General features: G+C 48.1%; 1 protein-coding gene across 1 annotated transcript in view; it reads right to left on the bottom strand.

Moving 5' to 3' along the window:
* Window positions 1–3,425: 3,425 nt before the first annotated feature.
* Window positions 3,426–18,313, bottom strand: part of LMBR1L (limb development membrane protein 1 like) — a 62,106-nt gene continuing 47,218 nt past the window's right edge. Inside the window, exons 9-17 of the mRNA XM_048490435.1 lie at window positions 17,237–17,312; window positions 16,106–16,189; window positions 13,890–13,966; window positions 12,510–12,587; window positions 11,200–11,273; window positions 9,749–9,839; window positions 8,659–8,725; window positions 6,795–6,956; window positions 3,426–5,693 (exon numbers count right to left, since the gene is read on the bottom strand). Of these exons, the coding sequence (XP_048346392.1) occupies window positions 5,635–5,693; window positions 6,795–6,956; window positions 8,659–8,725; window positions 9,749–9,839; window positions 11,200–11,273; window positions 12,510–12,587; window positions 13,890–13,966; window positions 16,106–16,189; window positions 17,237–17,312 (768 nt within the window). The 3' untranslated portion in view covers window positions 3,426–5,634. The remainder of the gene's footprint in view (window positions 5,694–6,794; window positions 6,957–8,658; window positions 8,726–9,748; window positions 9,840–11,199; window positions 11,274–12,509; window positions 12,588–13,889; window positions 13,967–16,105; window positions 16,190–17,236; window positions 17,313–18,313) is intronic.

Below are 18,313 nucleotides of genomic sequence, written 5' to 3'. Positions count from 1 at the left end.
AGTCAGCCACCCCCACCTCCTGGCACTTGACTCTGCTGCCCCCACCTCCTAGCACCGCTGCCCGGCCGAGTGCCACCACGGGGGTGCCCCCTGCCCTTCCCCGATGCCAAACTGCCCCCCTCCCCCTTGGGACAAAAGCCGGAGAGAAGCGCTGCGCCTCCTTCTTCCAGTCGGTGCCAGCCTCTCCGGCGGGGGGCAACCCCTCAGCCCGGCTCCGCCTTTCAGGCCGGCCCCCACGAGGACCCACAAGGCCGGGCCCGGCAGATCTCGCCCTCCCCTGGCGGTGCCAACATCCCCTTCCCCATCGCGCTGCCTCTGCTGCCGTGCGCCACTGCGCGCTCCTTTGGCGCAGCGCCCAGCCGGTTCCCCAAGGGCGCATTTGGACCGGGTCAGGAAGCATCCCGCGGGATCCTTTTTTTGGGGGGAGGGGGTCTCCTCTCCAGCGGCGGGAGAAAGACGGGGGCGCCCCCTCTCCCGTCGGAAATGCCCTGCAGCCCCTAACGCGGCCCACTCCTCTGCTCCCGCCGTGCACTTCTCCCGATCCTGACCTGCGCGGGGAGCAGGCTCAGGTCACCGGGGGGCGCGAATAGTCGGGGGAGGGGGGCTCCGCTTCCTTCCGTCTAAAACTCGGGCCATGACAGAGCCCCCCTGATCCGAGGAAGCGCGCAGGGCGATCCTGAGCCAGCCCCAGCCCGAATTGCTCACCGTCCCCCAGAGGCGAGAAAATGCACAGGCGCCCCCCTGAGGTCATTGCAAGGGCGGGGGAATGCGAGGTCGAAGGGTGAACAGCGGCTGCAAATATTGGTGTCAGTCAGACTAGAAGAAATGCGGAGACTGTTGGAACCCCCATTCTGCCATAGCTCAGTAAATAAAGCTGAGTCGGTCACTCTCTACGCCTAACCTACCTCACAGGGTGGTTGTTCCCGTTCCTTTTATTACAGCACTGCTGCATTGAGGAGAAGAGGGCGGAGGGGGGGATTAATCATTACAACCATTGGTCACTAAGAGATGGGAGACCCAGGCTAGAGTCCTTGTTGGGTTACAGGACGCCATTGAGTATTGCCTAGGTCAGTACTTGTCACCTTGTGAGGCAGGTGGGGCTGAGAGAGTTCTGAGAGAACTATCACTAGCCCAAGGCCATTCAGCAGGCTTCATGTGGAGGAGCGAGGGAACTAATTCAGATAAGTCTACCGCTCATGTGGAGAAGTGGGGAATCAAACCCAGTTCTCCAGATTAGAGTCTGCATGCTCTTCACCACTAAGCGACACTGCCTCCCACGAGTGACTTATCTCAGACATGGTGACAAGTGACCTAAGTCCAAGATCCCCAGCAATCCTTTTTCACAGAAAAGGGTGGGCCAAACTGCAGTGCAAAATCTGCGTCGGGGGGGAGGGGAGCATTTAGCGATCTGCCTTCAACAATAGCACCCTTCAGCTGTTTTGAAACCTGGTACCTACTGAACTGCAAGCATGTGACATCACATGACAGAAAGGGGGGGGGGACCAGAGTTATGACCCAGAGACCTGCAGTAGACCCGGAGGCAGAAAATATAAGCTGCTCACTAGAAAGTGTCCTGCAAAAGGGAACATGCCAACAGTCAGAATCCTGTTACTGAGCTGCCACGAATGGACGAAGGTGCCTCATTAGTGAATTTCAGGTCCTTGTGCTAGCTGGAGTGGTCCCATCCGGTCTGACCGGCAAGCAATTCTCCCAAGACCTCAGGGAAAGGTCTAAGTACAATTTTGATAGGGCTGACATACATGAGGCTTCTTAGTTTTAAATCAGAGGGTGTCTTTAGGGAGGCAATATGATTGAAGTCTATACCAGCCATTCTCAACCAGGGTTCCGTGGTATCCTGGGGTGCCGTGAGCATGTCCCAGGGGTACCACGGCAACACTACCCCCCCCCTCATTTTTGTGGTGTCTCCCACCAGTGCCAGCAAGGACATGGAGCTGGCCCATGGGGCAGGGCCTGCCGCAAGGTCAGCAGCCACCCCCCCCCCCCAGTGCTTCCTTTCACCCTGGGAGGGGAAGGTGGGGTGTGTGGCAAGCAGGGGCAATGGGAGGGGAAAGTGGGGGGTGGCAGCAGGGGTACCGTGAGATATGAAAAGTGAGGTCAAGGGTACCCTGACCTCGAAAAGGTTGGGAAACACTGGTCTATACAATTATGCATGGGATAGAAAATGCTGACAGAGAAATTTTCTCTCTTTCTCACAATACTAAAACCAGGGGGCATACATTGAAAATGCTGCGGGGAAGACTTAGGACTAATAAAAAGAAACATTTTAAGCTATGGCAGTGGTTCTCAACCTTCCTAATGCCGCGACCCTTTAATACAGTTCCTCATGTTGTGGTGACCCCCAACCCTAACATGTATCCATTTTACAGATGGAGAACACTGAGGCAGAGAGTCTTAGGCGAACGCTGTGAAAGGGTCGTTCGACCTCCCAAAGGGGTCGCGACCCACAGGTTGAGAACCACTGAGCTATGGAGCCCGTGTCTTCCTTCTTACTCCAGCATTTGCTGGCTGAGGCAATGAAAGGACATTTATTGTTCGCTTTTGCTGGCCAAGCACAGAGGGAGGCCCATGGCCTTCTCAAAAGCGAGGCTGTGCGACACGCTCCCAAAGGAAGCGTATACGAGATTTTCGCATAGCCAGCAGGAACATTTGGGTTACAGAAAGGTGTGTCAGGGGTGTAAGAACATGCACGTATGAACAGGTGATATTGTTGTAAGTGATGTTTTATCCATTTGTTGTAACCTACCATAAAGCCCTGAATCCGTCAAAAAGGAAGTTTAAGAAAATAAGGCAGACTCCGCATGGGCCAAAAACAGCGGTGTGAAAACAGTGTAAAAGGGTTTAAAACGGTGTAAAAGGGTTTACACCGTTTTCACACCACTGTTTTTGACCCATGCAGAATCCGCCTAAGAGTGTAACCTAGCAAGTTTTAATCCTGGCAGAGGATCGTTCATCTTGTACTTTCCCCTCCCAGCAAGGACCTACCCTTCAAGTTTCTGCTTTTGAAATGTGCTCTAAAAAACACCATAAAGAGAGCAATTTTATGCTCCAACTTGAATTTTTGTTTTTTACTACCAGCTGCAACAGGAATAGGCTTCGTTATGAGCAGCCACACTCAAAAGGGGAAAATCTGACTTCAGCCATTTTGGCTTCTTGTTTCGATCAATCTGAAATGCAAAAAATGTACATCTCCCCATGAGAATTCTCACGGGCATTAGAATTCTCCCCCTGCTGTGATCAATGACAAGACGAGCACATAAAAAGCATGAGAGGAATCCAAAAGAGCACTCGGGCAGGAGAAGTCACGGAGTTCCACAACCCAGCTTGCTCAATGTGTGAAGCTACGTCCTCGCTTTCTGCAACAGAACAACTATCTTTCTCCCACCGTGTGCAGGAACCGTTCAAAAGGGAAAAAAAAATACCAGGCAATTTATTGCTTATATGGGTAAGAGCTGAAAGAACAGTGCAGTAACTGAAGCCAGACACTCGTCGTGTGCAATCAAAGCAAAATACACAGAGGTTCACAGTTCTTCAGTTATGTTGCCTCCACGCGCACACGTCGGTGGGACCTTCAACGCTATAAAGTGTTCATGACACAAAACGGTTCAGCAGTGCATAGCTCTCTTCCAGTGCAAGGCTAGATGGTGTTGGGGACGCTTTTAAAGTCCAGATGTACAGTTAAGCACAGATTACGGATGTCTGATGTTGGACTATATGGGTTTGACAACCTGTAATTCTCCAAATCAGCTGCAGGGGGCTCTCATGAGCCATTTGGGAGAGCTGTTGTCCGGAGGCAAACTTTTGCTTGTATTGCATGCGCGCGCACGCACACACACACACACACAGCCAGACAACAGTACAACACAGTGGAAAAGGACACAAGGAGGAACAACTCCTACCAGAAGAGAAGAACCACCAACCACTCTCTACACACATTTCCGGGGTCTGAAGCCTGTGGGTCTCCAGATGTTCATGGACCACAATTCCCATCAGCCCCTGCTGATGGGAATTCCCAATTCCCATGGGGCTGATGGGAATTGTAGTCCATGAACATCTGGAGAGCCGCAGGTTGCAGACCCCTTCTGAAAGGAATGACTATTGCCACCAGCAGTATACCTGCTCTTTTTCTCCACCTCTTCAGCTTGCATGTTCTATCATTTCCCTTCAAGATTAATTAATTGGGGAACGGAACTTGCTCATCTTACCCTTGCTCACTACAGGATAGTATAAACTGGGGGTTCCAGTGGGTGTAACAGATACCCGGAAAAAGCACGCAACAAACCCACAGCTACGTCGCTACAACGAGGATGAGCTCCTGCTCGCTCGCGGCAAGCAAGGTAAAGGTAGAACGGCTTCAAACGGGTGTCAATCATCTGGCTTCCCTCCTCAAATTGTTGTACGTTACAATTCTCTGGCATGCTGAGCCCACTCAACCGATTTAAGGCGATCCTTCCATAACTGTTCAAGATCCAAACTGAACCTCTTCCGCATATACAATAATGGAGCTGTTTCTAGAGACACATTTCAGGAGGGAGAAGAGGGAAATGCCTGGCAAAGGGGCTATGAAGTTAATGGATCAGGTTGCCACGCAGTTAGGAAGTAGGCTGGAACCAAGGAACAAGGATAAGGAATTATCCCTCTACCAGCTCCAGAAAAGCCCATGTTTGCTACCCCACTATGGAAGAGGAGAATAGTGGCACTCAAGTGGTTGCTATTGCAGACAAAGCGTTCAATGGATCTTGAGTTTTTCAACAGTAACTGGGAAGAGAAGGTGTGTCTCCACATTTCTCTAGTGCCCATTGTTGTGGAAGAGGAAGGTATATATTGCAAGTTAAGTTTCTGCACACATCAGCACACAAACACACATCCCGATACGCACAGGGCTCAGTGGAAAGGCAGGGGATTATCTGGCCCAACTATGCCAGCTCCTATTGCACTTAAGTGAGGTATGTAAACATGGAACAGAGCTTAACATTACTATTCAGAACTGGCTCAAAAGTCAAGGAGGAAACGCCTCCTCGATAGATTCAGGCCACAGGGTCTAGTGTCAGAAGTGAGGGCAAGGTGGATCTGAGGTTTAAAATTGACAATGTAAACACAGGAGGGGAGCCAAGGCAACATTTGCAGTGCCCCCTGCCGAGACAAGGGTCTCCAGGCACTTTTGCCCACCAGCCAACGCCCTCGGTTTTGCTCCCAATATCACCCCAAGGGCTAGTTCTACGTCAGAGTCTCTCTGGAACAGTTTGATGCCTCCTGCTCCACAGCTGGCTCCCCGCTGCTTCGGTCCTTTCCCCACGAGGTGGAGCTGCAAGAGGCTCCCTTGGTGGATGGGAAGAGAAGACAGTGAGGTCTCTTCAGAGCTTCAAGGCCATCCCCCACTCGGAGAAGCGGGGGACAGGGAGTCTACAAAAGCACTCCCGCCTCCCGTCCCTCAAATTTCATCAAGTTGTTGGTCAAACATGGGCAAGACCAAGACGCCTCTGCCCTCTTCCTGCTTCAGGGACCGCACATCAGAGTATAAAGCACAGCCACGGTCTCATGGTCAAGGATATCCCTGAAGCGGCTGGCAGGGCAACACCATCTCACTCAGGCTTCATCCAGGTACTGACGGTGATTCTAGCTGAGTTTGCTCGGCTGCTGGGACCGCGTCACGGGGAGAGGCAGCTTGTGGAGGCCTGGGAGGAACGAGACAGCAGATGAGGGCCAAAGGCCTACGCAGATTATACCGTCCCGCCCCTCCCCGAGAACAGGGAGCCCAGTTCAAAACAAGAGACATATCTAGCCATATCTGCAGGAACCCCTACATCTGCACAGATAACTGAAAAGTCAAGAAGGTTGTCTAGGGCAGTGATGGTGAACCTTTTCGAGACCAAGTGCCCAAATTGCAACCCAAAACCCACTTATTTGTTGCAAAGTGCCGACATGGCAATTTAACCTGAATACTGAGGTTTTAGCTTAGAAAAAACGGTTGGCCTCCGAGGCGTACGTTACTTGGGAGTAAGCTTGGTGGTAGTCGGTGGCATTGCTTTGAAGCAACCGCGCAACTCTTCCAACGGGTGAATCACGACCTTAGGAGGGTTTACTCAGAAGCAAGCCCCATTGCGAGCAACCGAGCTTACTCCCAGGTAAAGGATCGCGCTTTAGCTCTTCACATGAAAATCAGTGGGGTTTAACAGTGCTACACTGCTTCCCCAAAACTAGGTCTTAGTTTAATGCTAATAATCGAGCCCAGCGGCACAGGCCAGCCTAGATGTGGGGGGATGACTCTGTTAGCATGCGCCCACAGAGCGGGCTCTGAGTGCCACCTCTGGCACCTGTGCCATAGGTTCGCCACCACTGGTCTAGGGCAATGACAATTGGAATGGACATGGAAGAGCACCGGGCATCTTTAGGGCTTACTGGTGGCAGAAAGTGCCACCAAGCCACAGGTGACTTATGGGACATGCCATGGGGTTTTCAAGGCGAGAGACATTCAGAGTGGTTGGCCACTGCCTGTCTGAGAGAGTTCTGAGAAAACTGTGACTGTGCCAGTATCACCCAGCAGGCTTTGTGGAGCAGAGTGGGAAACTGAACCCGGTTCTCCAGATTGGAGTTCCACTGTTAGTAACTACTACACCACTGGCTTACTACACATAGCAAAAACCATAGGAGAGAGTATACAGCCATTCCGGGACCCTCCTCCTTCCTTTCCTGCCTAGCAGGATACACCTGGCTCCTCCAAGTCATCGAAAATGTCAAAACAGAAATGCCAGAAGGCAACGGTGACGGTTGCTTACCGAAGGCCCGGATGAGTTCAGCTTGTACAGCCCAGGTGAATTTCTTCACCAGGCACAGAGTAGTGAGTCCAGCAAAGAGCATGTTGTAGAGAAAGACGATGTAGAAGTTTCCCAGCCAGTTAAACCTGCCAAAGTCGCCTAGCAGGTCAAACCTTGTGATCCCTAAAGAGGAGAGAGATGCCCAGCATTTATCGACACTGGCGGCTTCAGTCCCGTCTCCCAAGTAGTGCATCTGCTTTTAATTATATTTTGCAAAGAATCCTTTCCAAACTCCTTGCAAAAAATAATAATAATTACAACTCATTTTCTTTTTTTCTTTTTAAATTTTTTTTGGTAAATTTTTTTGGTAAATTTCTTTTTTAATTTTTTGGTAAATTATCACTTTATTAAATGAATTAAAATATGTTACAACAATAAATCATATAGGTTGCACATAAATTAAAAAAATTATATGTTGTACATGTATCTTTCTTGCAATCGGCATACTTTTTGTACCTTTTAACTTTACTTCTCCCTATATGGGAGTACATAGTTGCCGAATAATTAAATAAGGCTCCTTCCTCTTCCTAAATACCCTACCTATCCTATAAAGATATTTACGGAAAAAATTCACACACAGAGTTTCATTTAAGTAACAATATTCTTTGAAAAAGAAAGATGGAATCGAGATAGATAAATGTATTATTTAATATTATAAGATTAACTCATTTTCTAACGCATGAAATAATTTTCCAAAGACAGCTTAGCTCTCAAGCGTGATCCTGTGAAGGGCGGGCATCTTCGTTTGTCAAACCCACCCCTGCCTAACAGTTCAGTTAGCCCAGGGGTAGGGAACCTGCGGCTCTCCAGATGTTCAGGAACTACAATTCCCATCAGCCTCTGTCAGCATGGCCAATTGGCCATGCTGGTAGGGGCTGATGGGAATTGTAGTTCCTGAACATCTGGAGAGCCGCAGGTTCCCTACCCCTGAGTTAGCCAGAGCTTTCCTACTCTGGCATCTCCAGTAATATAACCACATGACTCCCTACAAGATGGCATTCTTGTTTCTGATTCCTCATGGGGCCTCCCAAGGCAACTGCACACAGTCTCCCAAGAAAGTATAGCAAATATCCCACCCACCAAAGCCGGAAGGAAAGATGCCCCGCCCCAAGTGACACAGGTGTAACTTTTTTACTCCATCCCAAGTTCTCCACAGCTGGGCTTATGGCATTCTGCTCACAAGTTACTTCTTGCCAGCCTCCAAACCCTTATTTGTCAGAAATTATTTGTTGGTTAAGGAGTTTTGCATTCACAGGGGGAAAGCGGAGCATAAGGAGATGCAGAAAGCAGCATTGCGCTGACCTTGGGGTTAACTTTTTAAGAACAAATTTCTTCTAATTGCTTCTCCAAATCTTCAAATTGCTTCTCCAAATCTTCAAATTGCTTCTCCAAAGCAGGGGTCTTCAAACTATGGCCCTCCAGATGTTCATGGACTACAATTCCCATGAGCCCTACCACTTGGCCATGCTGGCAGGGGCTGATGGGAATTGTAGTCCATAAACATCTGGAGGGCCATAGTTTGAAGACCCCTGCTCCAAAGAAAGAACATGCGGGCATTAAGAAACAAGGAGGAGAATTTATAGGGGGGGAAATCCTAGCACCCCATCCTTCCTTCCCACCCTGCATAAAAAGAACTATGCCAATTAAGTAAACATTCAAACACTCATCATTTATTCAGGCTGCACAATTATTGGGGCAGAACTGGAACACACGCATACCACCTTAGCTGTAGGGGGCAATTTTCTTTAATTGTTCTGCCGAGGGAATGATTTTACTGCCGCAGCCCCAGAAAAGACAGAGTCAACGTGAAGAAAGGAGGACTCACCCAGTGTCCGAGACAGAACAGGGAGCGCTGAGCTCAACACCAGCAGGGAGACGCAGTTTCCGATTATCTGCAGGGGAATACATCCTAGTGAGTCAAACGGCTCATGAGTGGACCTTACCCACTCAGCCCTGACACAGTCATGGATGCTATTGTCCTTCCACTCCACATGGTGCCAGACCCCTCCCCACCCAAGCTGTCCAACTCTAACTGGAAAAAGACAGCCTGACATGGAAATAGTACTTTCACAATGCCCTGTGCCCGCAAGTCATTTGAGAAGAGAAGTTTGGATTTACACCCCACTTTTCTCAGCTGTAAGGAATCTCAAAGTGGCTTACAAATTATTTTCCTTCCTTTCCCTGCAACAAATACCTTGGGAGGTGGGTGGGGATGGAAGAGTTCAGAGAGAACTGTGACTGGGCCCAAGGTCACCCAGCAGGCTTTGTTGTGAAGGAGCAGGGAAACAAATCCTGTTCACCACATTCGAGTCCACAGCTCAAGTGGAGGAGTGGGGAGTCAAACCCAGTTCTCCAGACTAGAGCCCACCTGCTCGTAACCATCACACCACGCGACCCCTTCTGCACATTAAAAGACACAGAAGGGACTCAACTAAGGGAAGGGGGCAGCCAAGTTATGTATTAAGGAACTCCTATGGGCATTTATTTGAGGGAAGACTGGAAGACACTGTGATTAGGGGGATGGAGTGACTAAGAGACAGTATCAAAACCTGAAAATCTATTCCAAAATAGGAATCAGTGAGCCACAGGACTTGCACAAATATGCTACAGCTCACAGCATATTTGACAATTGTGCTACAGCACAAATATGCAATCATCCAAGGCCAACAGTTTGTTCAGTCTGCCCCTTCGCTTCCCAAATCCACAGGTCAGCTTCTTCCTTAGCCCCTCCCCCCAGCTCTTCAATATATTATGGGGGGAGCATCCCACACAGGACTCTCTGGAGTCAGAAGTTCCTCTGTTTGTGTATCGCCATGACATCATCACAGCAGCTCAGCCAATGGCTGGAGTAGGTGGAAGGCCTCAGCAATGGTGCTCAAGTTTAAAATGTATGGCTGATAAAACAGAAGGCCTACCTTGGTCATAGTTGTATCATGTCGTTCTGGCAGCAATTTGGTGAAGAAAGGAGAACTATAGAAACCCACGAGGGAGGAGATCATTAAATAGCTAAGATGGTATGGCATTAAGGAAAAACGGTGGAGAAGGAAAACAGTTACGGATAGAAGAGTCTCAGCAAAGCAACATTTCACGCCCAGCAATGAGAACACAGTTGTGTCTTCTGCACAGAAAGAATTCAGAATAGGAATGTATCTTATATGTTCAGGCAAGGAGCCCAAGGGGCTTTCTGCCTCATTTTGATATTGGCAGGCAAATGGCTGTTCAGTGAAGTACAGGTAGCCCAGTAGCCATCTTGTTCCCAACAGCAGCTACCTGAATTACCTCACCAAAAAGAAGGGGGGCAGAAGCAGTGGTGGGATCCAAAAATTTTAGTAACAGGTTCCCATGGTGGTGGGATTCAAACAGTGGTGTAGCGCCAATGGGGCTGGGCTGGGCACGACGGGGGCGTGGCCAGGCATTCCGGGGCCGGGGCATTAATAATTTCTCTGTTACTGTAAAAAACTCTTACTATTAAAAAAAGTTCCTCATTTCCAGCTGGTATCTTTCTGTCCATAATTTAAACTCATTATAGCAAGTCCTATCGTCTACTGCCAACAGAAACAATTACTTCTCCTCTAATTGACTGCCTGTCAAATACTTAATACTTTCAGATACTTCATTTTGTTTCTAGAAATCAAAAGAAGGATACTTTCCTTAAACAAGGAACTTTACCATATTTCTAAAACATGTTTTTAAAACAGCCCAACAGGGAGTATTATCTCGTTTTCTACCTTCGCTAACCAGCCACAAAGGAAACAACAGGACTTTATGATTTTTGGACCTAATGGAATTTCTAACGGAAAAGCAGACCCAATTAGTAACCCCCCTCAGCACACACAAATAATTAGTAACCCCCTCTCGGGAACTGGTGAGAACCTGCTGGATCCCACCTCTGGGCAGAGGTCAAAGTCTCACCAAGTATCCCTCCTTCAGCAAAAAGTATTCAGAAGTGATGGTCTCTTAAAATGAAGTGTTTGAATGTATACCCTGCCTTTCTCTCCTATAAGGGATCTCAAAGTGGCTTACAAATCCTTTTCTCTCCCCACAACAGACACCTTATGAGGGAGATGGGGCTGAGAGAGTCCTGAACGGTGACTAGCCCCAGGTCACCGAGAAGGCTTCATGTGGAGGAGTGGGGAAACAAACCTGGTACTCTAGATTAGAGTCTTAACCACTGCACTGGTGAAGCAGCAGTAAGAGATCCAGGACAAGGTCAACACTAAGGAAGGTGAGAACAAACTAGGGAAGAAATGGCTGATGAAACCCAAATGGAAAATGAGGTGAAAGCAGAGACTCTGGATATACTTTCCTGATAACATTCAGAAGTTGGCATGGTGAAGGTGTCCAAATGGGACACTGCAAAGGATACAATATCAGAATCACCTGCATGGCTGCCCCAAAGGATCCAAAAACAGAGAAGGAAACTTTCCCCAGTGGTGCCTCCTGTGATATTGAAGGGGGGGGGGGGAGAGGGAGAAAAAGGTAGGTTCATGTAAAAAAATGATGTAGTTCCAGAATCCTTTTGGGGTTTTTTCTTGGTTTCAGATCCTTTACCACGTAAAAGGGCATATGCCTATGTCTATGCCACACACAAGAAACTGGAAATATGTGGGCAAGTATAAGTCCCAGGAAGAGGATACCTGATCACAGTTCTTCCCCCTTTCCCTGATTGGAACAGTCCATGCAAGTTTCTTTAATTAATCTACAGATGACAGTAGATTCTCAGCCACATTTGATTTTTTTCATGATGGAGTACACACAGATCTAAGTATTCTCTCTCTCTCTCTCTCTCTCTCTCACACACACACACACACACACACACACACACACACGTAGTAGAAGAAGAAGAAGAGAAGAGTTTGGATTTATATCCCCCCTTTCTCTCCTGTAGGAGACTCAAAGGGGCTTACAATCTCCTTGACCTTCCCCTCACAACAAACACCCTGTGAGGTAGGTGGGGCTGAGAGAGCTCCGAAGAACTCTGACTAGCCCAAGGTCACCCAGCTGGCGTGTGTGGGAGTGCACAGGCTAATCTGAATTCCCCAGATAAGCCTCCACAGCTCAAGCGGCAGAGCGGGGAATCAAACCCGGTTCTTCCAGATTAGAATGTACCTGCTCTTACACGTACACACACACACACACACAGAGTAAGAGAATCATTGCCTGCATTTTGAATTTCTTTTAAATTCTGATTCATAGACTTTAAATTTGTTGCTCAGGCTTTTGGCAGAGAAGCAGGATAAAGTTGTGCACAACTCTCTTTTATCTGTGTGCAAAAGCCGAGAGTTTAGAAACAACACTCCAATTCCGAGAACAATTTCCCGGAGGTAAGAGCCGCTGAATAAAATGGGACTGACTTCTGAGTAAACCTGCTTAGGACTATGCATTGTCAAAAGCTTTCACGGCCGGACTCAACTGGCTGTTGTGGGTTTTCTGGGCTGTGTGGCGGTGGTCTCTGTGATACATCTCTGAAGATGCCAGCCACAGATGCAGGCGAAACATTAGGAACAAGATCTACCAGACCACGGCCACACAGCCTGGAAAACCCACCACAACCTGCTTGGGACTGTTCCCTAAGCAGCCCAGCAGAGTCGCCCAAGAAGTCTGGATCAGGAAAATAACTGGACTAGGGAAAGCTCTAGTCGAGGTACTGGGTGGGAAGTTCACAGCTGCTCTCACCTGGATTCCTCGGGGCATTGCTGCATCATCCAACAACAGTTCCAAGACATGGAAGCAGACTACAAGAACAGAGATACCCTGGAAAGGCAGGTGGGAAAGAAACATCAATACAGACACTCATCACAACTCTTTAATAGAAGAAAACACACAGTTTTAAGCATACATCCAAGCCGGTTCCAGCACCTTTAAAACTGGATTCTCAAGGAAGCAGTTTTGTTTAAGACTGACGACACTGTGGCACAGAGTCACCTATAAGGGACATACAAGGGAATGTGCCTGACTAAACTGAACCTGATTCTCAGTCTTCTTTCACTCCAAGAACTGTACTTCGGAAAATATTCCAGGTTATGTTTTTGTGACGTCGCATTAACGCTTTGGAGTTGCTCTTTGCTGCGCCCTAGTGGCCTCTCTGCCCCAAGGCAAGATGTGAGAAGCAAAAACCTTTTTGCTGTTCGAGCAACTATATTTACACAGTTGGTGTGGGTTTTCCAGGCTGTGTGGCTGTGGTCTGGTAGATCTTGTTCCTAACATTTCACCTGCATCTGAGGCTGGCATCTTCAGAGGTGTATTGCAGAGAGAAGTCTGTTACGCACTGTGTCCAGTGAGAAGGGAATGTTTAGCGGGGTATATATTGTCACAGCCCTGAAACAAGAGATCTTGCCATTCAAAAAACTACATGGAACTCCTCTTTGTTCAGAGTGGTAAATGCAGCCAATTCTCATGAGCAGACCTAGGTGCATTTATGGGATAGGTGACAGAAATCCTAAAATTTGCTACAGTTCAGGAGTGGCTTCTAAAGTATATAGGACCCTAGATTACATTACAATAAGGTATTTAGATTCATCCCACCCTGAGCCATTCTGGCAGAGTTAATCCCTTTTTGACAAAGGATTATTCAAGACTTTCTTTTTTCCATGGAAGTTCAGAGCCAGGTGTCTGGTGGAAGTGGGACTATTTGGGATTTGCCTCTGGTTGGTAAAAACAGTTGCTGACATCAGATATGAGGATTTGCATGGGATGGTGGAAATCCACTTGTTCTTAGAAGGGAGACTGGCTTAGGTCCAACCCTATTTAGCATAACTATCTGTACATTTGGGATTTTCCCTTATCTTTCTGTTTTCAGTCTTGCATGGAAACAAGGTCTGCAGGAAGCTGTGTTCTTGTTACCATGAGAAACTCTGCACATGCTCTGAGGAACCAGCTACAGCATAGGTAATATGGTTAACTTAGTGCAACTACGTGCAATGTTGGAAGGATGAAAACCACCATTTTAGACTGTTTTCCTGACTTAACAAAGTTGACTATGGTCCAGCTCAGGCTAGTCTACAGCACAGCACAAGTTTACAGTGAACCCACCACCTTCTCAGCCCCAATGCTTACCGTCAGAGAGAGCAGAGACAGCATGGCCAATGGGTAGCCCAGGTTCCTCTGCCAAGCTGAGGCCTTGCCACGGGTTTCTGTCAAAAAGCACAACACATCTAGGAGTTGGGTCACTTGAGCGTTAACCGTTCTTGTGAAGTGATCACAGCCGTCACATTTATTCCATCCTCTCTGCCAAGCGGATGACTGAGCTCCTCATAGAAGAACGGTGATTCCTCACACAGGGCACTCCTGGTGCTCAAAGCATCAAACCAATCCTGGCCTTCCTTTTTCACACTGGAGACGGATGTGCTTCAGAGCCACTCGGGAAGCACTGCTTTTCTGTCTACAGGCAGCACCCATTTGAAAGGAAAAAACTTGGCTTGGAACCTCCCAACATTGCATGACTGGCCCCAGCTCCCATGGCAGCCATTTTGTAGCTGACTCCAGCTCCCATGGCAGCCATTTTGTAGCTGACTGAGTCTGGCAGGAAGCCATTTTGTGGTGCCACCCACTACAGATCTTAAGACTTCCAAAAGCAAACACAGATTCAGCAACATCGGTGACTCTTGCCGTAGAGTGCACTTTGGGATCCTACATCTTCCCCCATGAAGCCCAACTTTAATGCAACAGTACACACGAACAAGAATTTGTGACTGGAGCCTGCACTGATGGTCTCAACTCCTTTTGGGAAATCTGTTTTGCAACAAAAGGAGGAGAAACATCAGGTGTAGAGACAATGAGTAGGAATGCGGGGGGATTGGGGGGGACAGAAGCCCAGAAAGAAGGACACCCCTCTAGAAGGATAAGCAATTGGGCAGAGATATCGAAGCCCAGTTTAGTAGCTTGATATCCTTCCCTGCCCCTTATCTTTAAGGCTTGATTAAACATCCCTCACAGCAAAAAGAGAAAGAAAAAGAGTTCGGGTGTGTTCATCTTTTATCTTTTATAAATCCTCTCAGATGCTCAAGACTGACAGTGTGTGTGAGTGTGTGAGTACAGTGTAATACACACACACACTCTTTAAATGAACAATCTAAAGGTGGGGAACCACAAAGGATTTGGGTCTTCTTAGTCTCGGCACAACAGTTATGGAATTTTCTCCTTTGGGAGGCCAGTTTCACCCAACTGTCACACAACTTTATAAGAGAGGCCTCTTTCAGGGAGAGTTTTTAGGAAAGCACAAAGACATTTTCACCTGTTCCCCCCTACAGTTTTAATTTGTGAGATCTCCAAACCCAACAATACCTGGAAAGCCAGGGCTATAAACAGCAATCAAAATGTCCTCATAATTTATTTACAGAACATCTTTTTCCTGCCTCTCCCCCGCCCCACTATTTGACTGAAGCTTGTCTGTTTCATTTTGTTGCGCCCGCCGTTTTGTGCTGCAGAGATTCTCCGTCCCTGCCTCCATTTGCTGAATGTATCCCACGGAGGTTTCCTCTGCCAGCAGCTCACAGTGTGACTATAAAAAATGAATAAAATTCTTTTTGCCTGGCGGTCCCGTGCACATGTCGTTTGCCCTTTTTTGTTGTTTTGAGGGGGTTGTCTGTGAAGCTATAATGGCTCAAATATGCACATGTCACAGATTTGTCATGTTGTGTCGCTGTAGCTTTGCTGATCTCTCCCTCAAAACAAGAGCAACAAAAAGGAAGAACGACACATGCGTAGGATCACCAGGCAAAACAGATTTTATTCATGTCCTTCTTACAGTGAAATTGCAAGAGAGGAAACCTCTGCGGGAAACATTCACCAAATGGTGGAGGCAGGAGGCTCCTGAATTTGTGACTGGATCCTGCACTGATGGTCTCAACTCCTTTTGGGAAATCTGTTTTGCAATGACAGGAGGAGAAACATCAGGTGTAGAGACAATGAGTAGAAAGACAGGGGGAGTTGGGGGGGGGGGCGCGCGACTGCAGCAAAAATGAAAACCAGAGCTAAGAGGCAGGAGAAATAAAGCAGCTTCTGCCTGCTTTTGTTCATACAGGCAAGCAGGAGACATCCTCAACTCATCTTCAGGGGAAAAAGATGGCCAGTTTAGTGATTTTTGAAAAACCCGGGTCGAGAGAAATAAAACGCCCTGAGGACGTTTTGAGGGAGAGCTTTGCGCAAACTTCTCCCCCAAAGCGCTTTTTATAACGTCCTCAAGCCATTATATTTCTGCTGTGCGGAAAAGACCACTGTTGGGCGTTAGTATATCCATCTGGCAGACGTCTTCTGTTTCGATTTGTCCTTACCCAGGGCTATCCTGTGCGTGTGGATTGCTAGATACTGTTGCCTCAGCAAGTCCATGTCAAGGTTGAGCCAGCAAGAGGTTTTCCCTATACAATACAAAGAGAAGGGGAAAAAGTCAAATCAGTCCCCCATGAGAGAGAACATATACAAGCCACCTTCTTCAGCTCCATCAGCCTTGGCCTGAAGGCATAAGATTAGTGTCAAATCTCCAGTGAAAGAAACAACACCTTGTAGAGAACAGAGGTTTATTCATACATCCAGAGAGCAGCTTGGAAAAGCCAGAATTGACTTTTCTGAACTCAAACATCAGTAATAAGAAGTGAGGAGACACCCCCCCCCCCCATGTGAACAGACATAGGGGCTTTCCCCACTACAGAAAGGAGCTAAGGTCGACTCGGTTCCCTTCAGTGGAGGGCGATTCCAGGCTGTCCTCACAGCAACTGAGTTGGCTCCCTGGAACCGAGCTAAGTGGGCGGGATCATCTTGGTGCCTGTTTCACTCCTTGATCGTGATTGGCGCTTGTGTTACCGCGGGAAACGGGAGCGATCTTTTTTTTTTTTACTGTTTTTACAGTTTACAGTTACATGCGCTTTCTGCCTGCCATGACTCTCCAGTTCTGCACATGCCACAAAAGCGGCTCGTGATTGGTTGAACGGATGAGGTGTCGTTTCGATGCTTCCCCACTTCGAAGCTTCGAAGCGGTATCAACCTTGTTCCGGCAGAAAAGTGTAGTTCATAACTGTGACAAGGATGTTGCAGTTCCGAGGGGGGGGGGAACTGAGACAAAACAATGTTGAGCTCGGTGGCAGTGGGGATTCACTGAGGCGAACCTAGGTAGAAACCAGTTCAACTCTGTCAGTGGGGAAAGCCCCATAGAAATATGCAGGCAGTTTGATAAGAGCAAAAGTCCGTTGGAGCTGATCTTGGCCAGCACTTGGTGGTAAGCTGCAGGAAATGAAATACAGAAAGACAGACCAATCTTCCCAATCCCCCATAAGCCCAAAGTGCTAAGCAGCCCCAGCACCCCTAAAGGATCCCGACATTTAGCCATCTAAAGCCTTTACCGACCCTAGATATAGGAATCTGCGGCTCCCCCCATCCTCAGTTCTGTCCAACCACAGTTGGACACTCACCAGAGTTGATCTTGCGACAAATGGCAGCTTCCTCGAACCCTGTACAGTTCAGCTGTTCATCCAGGTCCTCCAGCAACTGTGAAAAAGAAACCCATGTGAGGCATCAGATAATCAAGAGCCCACCTAGACATTGGCTAAGCATCTGCTTGCTTTGCTCCCTGCCACCCACTTAGATCCTAATAAAATGGCCATATAGGGGACAAAATTCTCACATTTCTAGTGCTTGGGCATTTTAAGATAAAGACTGGCAGTGTGCAGGTGCTACATGCCAAAACCTGAGAGTGTTTTGAGATGCCAAAGTCACTCATGAGCATACAGAGGGCTGCCTTAAGTTAGAGGTAACTATTTGGAATGACCCAGCAAATAAACCAAGGCCTACATAGCAGGTTACACGGCACAAAGACATGGCCAGACCAATATCCCTGAATTTAAATGCAACGTTAACAACGGGGTGGCAACCTGTTTGACAGGCAACACACAGACGCCGCCATCAGAAGACGCAACCCATCAGCCTTGCAGTTCTCCAGAAGAGGTACCTGTCACTGGCCGAGCTTGAACCATAACCTGCTTTGTACTACAACTGATCTCCAAGCGACTAAAGTAAATTCACCTGGAGGAAAATGGCCACTTCAGAAGGTGGACTCTATGGTATTATATTCCACTGAAGCTCCTCCCCTCCCCAAATCCCACCCTACTAAGGCTCCAGCCCCCAAATCTGCAAACGTTTCCCTGCCTGGAGCTGGCAATACGACTTGTACTTTCCTAGGCCTCAGACCTCCCACTGCAGCAAGTTACTGTACCTTTCTTCCAGAACCCTCTCCCATAGTTACAGATTGCCACCTTCAGTCCCTCACACCACACTGCTGGGCCTCAACCACTCTGGCCAGCTGTTCCTTCCTCTGTTCTCCCTTCCTCCCCCTTAGATTCCTATCTAAACAATCCTTTAACAAGTATCTTGCTTTCCTGACTGTTTCCCTACCCCATAGGTGTCAAATTCGCAGCCATCCAGATATTATGGACTACAGTTCCCATCATCCCCTGCCTTCATCATGCTGCCAGGGATGATGGGAAGTGTAG

The sequence above is a fragment of the Sphaerodactylus townsendi genome, linkage group LG03 (genome assembly GCF_021028975.2).
Source record: "Sphaerodactylus townsendi isolate TG3544 linkage group LG03, MPM_Stown_v2.3, whole genome shotgun sequence".
NCBI lineage: Eukaryota > Metazoa > Chordata > Lepidosauria > Squamata > Sphaerodactylidae > Sphaerodactylus > Sphaerodactylus townsendi.
Note: the sequence above shows the minus strand (reverse complement) of the source record. Positions and strands in the feature narration are given on the sequence as shown.